Source organism: Lontra canadensis, unplaced genomic scaffold (assembly GCF_010015895.1).
Source record: "Lontra canadensis isolate GAN:19392208 unplaced genomic scaffold, GSC_riverotter_1.0 scaffold77, whole genome shotgun sequence".
In the NCBI taxonomy this organism is placed as follows: Eukaryota; Metazoa; Chordata; class Mammalia; order Carnivora; family Mustelidae; genus Lontra; species Lontra canadensis.
Window position 1 is genome coordinate 1,206,065 of NW_022631071.1, and position 8,944 is coordinate 1,215,008.

Here is an 8,944-nt window from a genome sequence, read left to right on the forward strand (position 1 = left end):
GCCCACAGACATCCTTCGGTTGGCCTGCACACTGATTGTTTGGAAAGTTGAATTGGTTGCTGACATTTAAACATCCAGAGGGAGGCTTTCACAATAAAAGAAAAATGGCCCTTCTGTCTTCTACTGAAGAATCAGGCAACCTGATAACATTGAGTTCCATGTGGAACAGTGGGTTCCACAGAGCACCCACTGTCTGGACAGTCACTGCTGCCCTCTTTCGAAAGGACTGCTTGCAGTTCACCACCGTCGCCAGCACTCTTGCTTTACTGACTTATTTCATCTGCCTGCTCCTGTCGCCATTTGAGTTTGCCTCCTTTGGCCTCTATGCTTCATTCATAGGTTGTCATGCACCCATCCAAAGTCCTGGAATTGCAGATGAACAAGTGTGGCTTCAGTATGGAAGTGGGACAGTATATTTTTGTTAATTGTCCCTCCATCTCTTACTTGGAGTGGCATCCCTTTACTCTGACCTCTGCTCCAGAGGAAGACTTCTTCTCCATTCATATCAGAGCAGAAGGCGACTGGACAGAAAATCTCATCAGGGCTTTTGAGCAGCAGCCATCACCAATTCCCAGGTAGGTCCTGGAGAGCAGCCGAGACCCACAGCAGATGCAGACAGGCAGAAAAGAGAAAGCAATTCCTTGTTGTACTTTAAGTCTGGTGCAATCGAAATGATTAAAATAAATAGGCACTGCATGAACCATGGGAGCAGCTATGTCCTGGGAGGGATGTTTGAGGTGGGGAGTGGAGGCGAGACTTCACTTGCCCATTGTCTTCTGTCTGCCGCCAGGATTGAAGTGGATGGTCCCTTTGGCACTGTCAGTGAAGATGTCTTCCAGTATGAAGTGGCTGTGTTGGTCGGCGCAGGAATTGGGGTCACCCCCTTTGCTTCCATCTTAAAATCTATCTGGTACAAATTTCAGCATGCAGATCACAACCTTAAAACACAAACGGTAACTCCCTCATACTTCTTTTCATCTGGTCTGGGCCTGACTGGTCCATTGCTTTCATGGCTTAACTTCTTTACAACTGGTCCCTGGAGCTATGAGAATGAGTGATCTCTTCTCTCTGCCAAGGCATCCATTCCCATAGATTTATCATAGGACCAGGGTCTTCATTTTCAATTTGGAGTTTAAAATCACCTAGAACCAAAGATGACGTTGGAAGTCTTTTTCCTTAAGGGACGTCATAAGAACTCTGGACCTTTATGCTGCTTTTGTACAACTGATTTTTCAGATCACCCACAGATGTGACCAACAAATAGAGAGTATATATAATAGTCATGTCACCAAATGGACATCTTAAAGACAATTGAATAAGGTTATGTTCTCTCTTGCTGATTCCAGATCTATTTCTACTGGATGTGCAGGGAGACAGGTGCCTTTGCCTGGTTCAATAACCTGTTGGCGTCTCTGGAGCATGAGATGGAGGAATTAGGCAAAGTGGATTTTCTAAACTACCGTCTCTTCCTTACCGGATGGGACAGCAACATTGTGAGTTCAGAGAACACACTAATTCTCATGTTAGATGCAAGATCAATGTCAGACAAGGTCGTGCATGCTCATTGGAAATAATTATTTCTTATGATTTCTTACCTGCCCTCACCCCCACCCCCAAGTTTAAAAGTGGCTGAAGGAAGAGACATCTATCAGGACCTGCCTTTTCTAACTTTTACTTCTTTGCCTTCAGGCCGGTCATGCCGCATTAAACTTTGACAAGGCCACTGACATCCTGACAGGTCTGAAACAGAAAACCTCTTTTGGGAGACCCATGTGGGACAATGAGTTTTCTACAATAGCTAATGCCCACCCCAGGTAAGTATATTCTTCTCTAGTTAGCTGAGTCTGCAGAGTTAATGTTTAGGAAAAATATTATAACATGTTGAACACTCTTTGGGAAAAGGTCTCTGGGGCAGAAACTGTTTGCACCACTCTCAGATTCTCGCTTCAAGCTGAACAAAATTTCATCTGGGGTTTTAGCCAAATAAGCGTATGACCTTGTAATGGATGAGAAGATGTTTTCTGCCCCTACAAGTCCTCCATTCAAACAGTGAGGCAAGGGGATTCAGTTCCGATCAGTATTACCAAATAAAATGGAAAACTGGGAAAATTCAAATGCATTGTTTTGGGCCTTAATAATCCCTGGTTAAAGTAAGAAAGGTTTGGAGTGTATTATCTAATTAAATCATGACCTGACCTCTGTGTTTCTGGAAGAGTTTTGAGATATGTTAGAGCATATAGGAAAATCTTGTGCCATGAAATCAGTCATTTCAAGGGGAAGGAGATTGAGCTGATCATTAGATAAGTTCCTGGAACAATCTGGCAGCCGAAGATCAATTCAATTCCACAGACATTACTGGTTACCTTCTATAAGCTCAACACTCACTATTCTAGAAGGTTTGGAGGTTGAAAGAGAAATAGAATATAGTTCTCACCTTTAAGGAGCACACATTTTAATAAGAGGTGCATATAATCCACTCAAAACAGAATGATGCACTCCATGAAACAAGTACATGGACATGGAGGGAAGGAAAGTCTATGCCCACATGGGGTGACCAGGGCAGGCTTCACGAGGCAATGGTCAGAACACTTAGTCACTCGGATTCAGATGATCTTTGGTCCTAACACTAGTTCTGACACTTTCCATTTCTGGGAACTCGAGCTAGAAAGTCCTCTGATCTTCTGATTTCTTATCTATGAAATGGGGGTTATGTTAGTAAACGCCCTCTCTACTCACTTGCAGACTTGTAAACATTAAACAACACAGACATGAAAAATGCTATGTAAACAGTAAAGCAGCATTTAAACGAAAGTGATTATGTTAATTATTGAGCTGACCATAGTTGAAGCTGTGAGAATGGATGAGATTGCCAGGAGAGTGGGTGGCTGAGGACAGAGTAAGGAATGCTTACATTGTGTGGGAAGGGTGAAAGATGAGCCAGGGAGGAAGTAGGAGAATGTGGAGAAATGGTGTCTCAGAAGCCAAGGAAGGAAATATTAGAGAAGTGTGGTCAACAGTGTTGGAGGTGTGGCAGGGTTCAGAAAATGCTTATTTAACTTAACAATGATCTTAGAGCTACTAGAGAGGAATAAAATAAATATGCAAAAATGGAGAGAGGGCTAGGGTGGCCATAATAAAAGGTGAGAAATAAGGGGCCCATCCTTGGTGGCTCTGTCAGTTGAGCATCTGACTTCGGCTCAGGTCATGGTCTCAGGGTCCTGGGATCGAGCCCTGCATTGGGCTCCCTGTTCAGTGGGGAGTCTGCTTCTTCCTCTGCCCCTCACCCTGCTTGTGCTCTCTCACTCGCTCTCTCTCAAACAAACAAACCTAAAAAAAAAAAAAAAGATGGGCAATAAGAGTAGGTGAAGAGGTGGAGAAATTATAGGAGAGTTCCTCCCACATTGCTTGTGGGAATGTGAAATGGTGAGGCACTTTGGGAAAACTCTGGCATTTCCTCAAAATGATAAACATAGTAGCAACATGACCCAGCAATTTTGTTCCTAAGTATATACCCAGGAGAATTGAAAACAGCCTTTGCTAGCCACACAACAACTTATACATGAATGCATGTAGAATAGCCAAAAAGTGAAAATAAGTCAAGTTATCCATCAACAGAAGAAGGGATAAACAACATATGGTATATCCACACGGTGGGATCTTATTAAGCTGTAAAAAAAGGAACAAAGTACTGACACATGCTATAACATGGACGAACCTTGAAAATAGCATGTTAAGCGTAAGAACCAGACCCCAAAGGCCACATAGTGTATGGTTCCATTTATTTTATTTCATTTTTTAAAGATTTAATTTATTTATTTGACAGGGAGAGAGCACAAGAGTGCACAAGCAGGGGGAGCAGCAGAGGAAGAGGGAAAAGCAGACTCCCCGCTGAGCAGGGACACCCCCCCCCCCATGCAGCACTTGATCCCAGGATCCTGGGATCATGACTCAAGCCCAAGGCAGATGCTTAACTGATTGAGCCACCCACCCAGGTGCCCCACCAGCACTTTAAATATGTCATTTCACTGACTTCTTGCCTGCAATGTTTCCAATGAGAAATTAGCTAAAAATTTTATTGAAGATTCTTTGTATGTGTTGTATCACTTCTTTCTTGCTGCTTTTAAGAGTCTCTCTTTGTCTTTGTTTTTTAACAGTTTGACACATGGGACTCATTATGCCTCAGGGTAGATCTCTTTGAGTATCATATTTGGAGCTCATTAGGATTCTTGAGTATGTAGATTCATGTCTTTTAATCAAATCTGGGAAATTTTCAGCCATTATTTCCTAAAATATTCTTTCTGCACCTTTCTCTTCTTCTCTTTCTGGGACTTTCATATGTGTATGTTGTCTACTTGATGGTGTCCCACAGATCTCTTAGGCTCTGTTCACCATTCTTCATTCTTTTTTCTTTCTACTCCTCAGCCTTCACTTCCTGCTAGCACTGAATCTAGAGATCAGCCAGGGGAGGGAGACTAGTGTCTTCTCAGGTCTTTCCTGAGCACACATCTTGCCCTGGATATGTGTGTAGCTTTCCATTTTCAAAAAAGATTTATTTATTTATTTATCTGACAGAGAGGGGCACAGCAAGAGAGGGAACACAAGCAGGGGGAGTGAGAGAGGGAGAAGCAGGCTTCCCGCCTAGCAAGGAGTCTGCTGCCGGAGCACGATACCAGGACCCTGGAATCATGACCTGAGCCGAAGGCAGATGCTTAACCAATTGAGCCACCCAGGCGCCCCTGTATGATTACATTTATGTCAAATTTTCAGAACAGGCAAATCTAGAGATAAAAAGTAGATTTGATTGTCTGGGGCTGGGTGAAGGTGGTTGGGAGGAAATGGGGACTGACTGACTCCTAATGTGTATGGGGTTTCTTTTGGGGGTGATGAAAATGTTCTTGGATTAGATAGTGGTGATGGGTACACAACTTTGTGGCTATACGAAAAAGCACTAACTGTAGGGGTGCCCAGGTCACTCTGTGGGTTTGGGGTCTGACTCTTGATTTAGGCTCAGGTCATGATCTCAGGGTCCTGAGATCGAGCCCCATGCTGGGCTCCACGCTGAATTTGGAGCCTACTTAGGATTCTCTCTCTCCTTCTCCCCCTCCCTGTTCTCTCTCTCTAAAAAGGCACTAACTGTACACTTTTAAAAGGTGAATGTTATGACATGTGAATTATATCTGAATTAAGTGAAAAAGAAGGGAGAGGAAGGCATGAGAGAGGGAAGGTGAGGGTGAGACCCAGAGCACAGTTAGGAAGATTATCCTTGGCAAGAAGGCTCATCACCTCTGTAGTGTGAGAAATTGTGGTGTGGGGACAGATGCACAGTGGATGGCTCTACTGGCAGCAAACACATATCCACTTGCTGTGTGCCAGGCATTTTTTGAATTGCTTTACATAGATTTTTCATTTAAACCCCAAAACAACCCTGTGAGGTGGGGACTATTTTGATCCCCATCTTACAGGTGGGATACCTGCAACAGAGAGGTTAAAGAGACTTGCCTGAAGTCACCCAGCTGGGCTAAGTGTCAGAGCTGCAATTTCAACCCAGATAGCCAGCTGCAAGGGCTCCAGGGTCTAGCACTTTGCCTCTACCCTGCACTATCTCCTGAGTTTCTGTTCTCTCAACAGTCTAGGCAAGGCTGCATGCTGAGAGTGTGACAGGGGCTGAGAGCACATTTGGGGCTTGCAGACAGAAAAGGTGAGAAAACTACCATGAATGATGTGAGGGAGTCAACAGCTGAATAGGCAGGATGTTGGCAGTAGTAGAGGCTTGGCAGAGGCAGTTTCTCCATCCGCACTGACATTAGCCCCTTTTGCTGGATTCTAGCCCTTTCGATTGTTCGATTCCTGCAGGTCTGTGGTGGGAGTCTTCCTATGTGGTTCTCAGACTCTGGCGAAGAGTCTGAGCAAACGCTCTCACCAGTACTCCAGTCTGGATCCCAGGATGGTTCAATTCTACTTCAACAAAGAAAACTTCTGAACTATAGGAACAAGGGTGCTAATCTGCATTTAGTCTCTCCCCTGAATCTCCAACAAGTTACTTGGTCTGATCAGGTTTGGGCACAGCCATTTAAAGGATGATAACATGCCTCTCAGGCTCTGATTCCCTGGCATCTCTTTTTTAATTGGATTCAACTTGGATGTCACTGATCTTCATGAGGTCATACTAATGGCAAAGGCCATGGATCCTTTCTTGGGGGAAAGAACTATATAAATCCTTCTGGAACGCCATGAGTGCAACAAGGCCTTAGAGCAGTGGTGTTTGACAGCTACACAACTTGACCCCAGGTGATACCGTTGATTCCAGGTGTTGCTTTTGGTCATATTTTTCCCTCCCTCTCACCTCCAAAGAAGATTTGTAATTAGGGTGATTTTTTTAAAATAAAAAATTTATTGAAGAGTTAATGACAAAACATAATAATAAGCATAAATAATAAAACAATGAACATAAAATCACCAAGAACCCCATCCCTATATAACACTATGTACATTCTTACTGTTATTTTAAACATGGTCTTATCCAGTGTGAATAGCAATTTCTGCTTTACTTATTTTTACTTGTCAAGAAATGAAGGATTTTTTTCTTTGCTTAATGAGTGAAACTTTTATTACTTAATCTAGGCTCTCCATTTGGGAAAGAAAATCCTGGAACTCTTTTAATTTTAAGTAAAATTATATTATAATTGAAAGTCAGATAATTGTCATTAGCTTACATTGTTCTGTTGGAAATAATTGCAAAAACTTGAACTCCATCTTAAGATGACTTAGTCAACAGGGGCTCTTTATCATCATTTTTACTAAGGGGGTTTATGAACGTTTCGTTTCTCAAAAAGATAAATTTAAAACTTTGATACCATTTTTTCGGGCTCTTCCCTATTCATTGAGGAATCATTCACTTAATGACATAAGCAAGATGTCTTTTTCTCCTATCAAAATGCTTTTTTTCCTCCATCCACCTGGCTCTGGGATGTTAGTAGTCACAGTGATCAGTAGAAGTAAAGACTGGGGGGACCTGAAGAGAGAGGAAAAAACCCATACTTCACTGTGCCCAAAGACAAGTCAACTCATTAGATTTGTAAGAATGTTTTTACTAAATAAGCATTATAGCACCTATTTCTCTACCATTAAGTGACCAAAAATGAATAGACAGTTGTTTCTAATGATCCAAAAACCTATATGACTTGAAGGATTAGTAAGATCAATTTTTAGTAACTAGTCTGAACAAAACAAAGGTGTCATGAACTCATGGTAGCTAATCGTTTCATTTATTAATTGGACATCAGGAAAAAAATAGTAATGGATTATTTCTGTAGGAACAGATTGGAATATCCTAGCTGTTGCCGATTTCCTGGATTTCAATGATCTAAATGAAATTTAATAAGGCTTTAGGAAAATGCACAACGGAACCTGGATGACGTGGTTCCTCTTAGATAATTGCTGACCATAGAATTTGATCTTCATTGATTTTGATTTGGAATCTTAGTGTTCCCTGAAACTTACATAATGAGTTCCTAATGAGAAAGGCTTCACTCTGTTTCTATGTCTACCTGTATTGATACTTCAAGAGAAGACTGCTGCTGAAAATCAATATGTTAAGGCCTAGAATATTCATGGAAGTAGGCAGAAAAAGTATTGATAATAAATCCTAGGTATAATCAACATCCAAGTCTCAATTGGGGATGAGCAGGATACCCAGAAAGCTCCTCAGCTATTTTGAGCACGTTTTACTTCCTAGGTTATAATATGAAGTAGCTTATTTAGCAAATTTTTGTCATAGTAAATGTTTACATATCAGAATAGAAAATCCCTCAATTTCAATGTCTCTCATAAAGTCGATTATCATTGCATTCTTTTGCTTGACATGTAAGCAATATGCTATTACATTCTCTAAGCCTATGGAAGGCTTTTAATTCACTTGACCGTAATCCTCACCCAGAGGGTAGGGTTCTGAAAATATAAATAGGCTCAAATAATAGTTCCAGTGGAACTTTACTAATTATTAAGGCATCTCTTAACATCTTGAGGTTGGCCTGATGGGAGAGAAATCATGTTCCTCCTTAATGCCACTATGAGATAGAGAATACTAGGCAGGAGGAGCCACAGGTTAGAGCGAGTGCCACTAATTACTGCCACATGTATCTGCAAGGAAGCAGGCAGGGGCAGGCCTAATGGGCAATCTGACTGCTTGTGATCTACATTTGGTCCTCTTAAAATAAATGAGAAGAATGTAGAAGTTTTGGGGTTTTCTATGTTTTAATTTCCCAGAATAAGTTTGGTTATGGGGGAAGGCTGTAAGTTCATGATTATCTAGAAGGCAGAGTGAAATGTATATTGTTCCTTTGATTTTTATTTAGTTTTCACTTCATCTTGAACATGTGAAAAATTAGTGGCTTCTTTAACTTTTAAGGTTGACTACCGAGACTGAAAAATTTTAGGACAGACAGGTAAATGTTAACAGTCTCCTGTGTTGCTGACACACTCCAACCAGTGCCAACTCAACATTGTCTTAGCTCTTAACTGTGCATGTGAATAAACCTGTTATTGATTAAAAAAAAGTGCATTTTGATCATTGCATTTTTCTAAACTAAATACACTGCTCTGCTAGGCTCTTTGCTTTGTTGGTCTTTTGACCATTTTATAGCTCTAAGCAGGGGCTATTTTCTCCCAGTAAACTCAGAAGTTCTAGCAAGTTCTCAAAGGGCAAATCTTATTATTCCTGCTGGAAGCAAACAAAGCAAAAACTAAGTTGCAGAAAACACTGCTTCTGAGAAATTCTCAAATATGACCAAGAAGAATAAGTGGTTAACTCAAAGGAAAAACAGAACTATGGCAATATAACATTAAAGAACAATACTGCGGTAAGGGTTGAAAACACACCTAAGGTTTCAACCTTGGTGTTCAGCTTTTTAAAAGCAAAAAGGTCGTGTATATCAATTTGCAGTAT

At 41.3% G+C, this 8,944-nt stretch overlaps 1 protein-coding gene across 1 annotated transcript in view; it reads left to right on the plus strand.

Moving 5' to 3' along the window:
* NOX1 (NADPH oxidase 1) overlaps window positions 1-8,797 on the plus strand; it is a 40,898-nt gene extending 32,101 nt beyond the window's left edge. Inside the window, exons 10-14 of the mRNA XM_032881773.1 lie at window positions 340-575; window positions 791-953; window positions 1,347-1,493; window positions 1,690-1,814; window positions 5,854-8,797. Coding sequence (XP_032737664.1) covers window positions 340-575; window positions 791-953; window positions 1,347-1,493; window positions 1,690-1,814; window positions 5,854-5,980 — 798 coding nt within the window. The 3' untranslated portion in view covers window positions 5,981-8,797. The remainder of the gene's footprint in view (window positions 1-339; window positions 576-790; window positions 954-1,346; window positions 1,494-1,689; window positions 1,815-5,853) is intronic.
* Window positions 8,798-8,944: the final 147 nt, after the last annotated feature.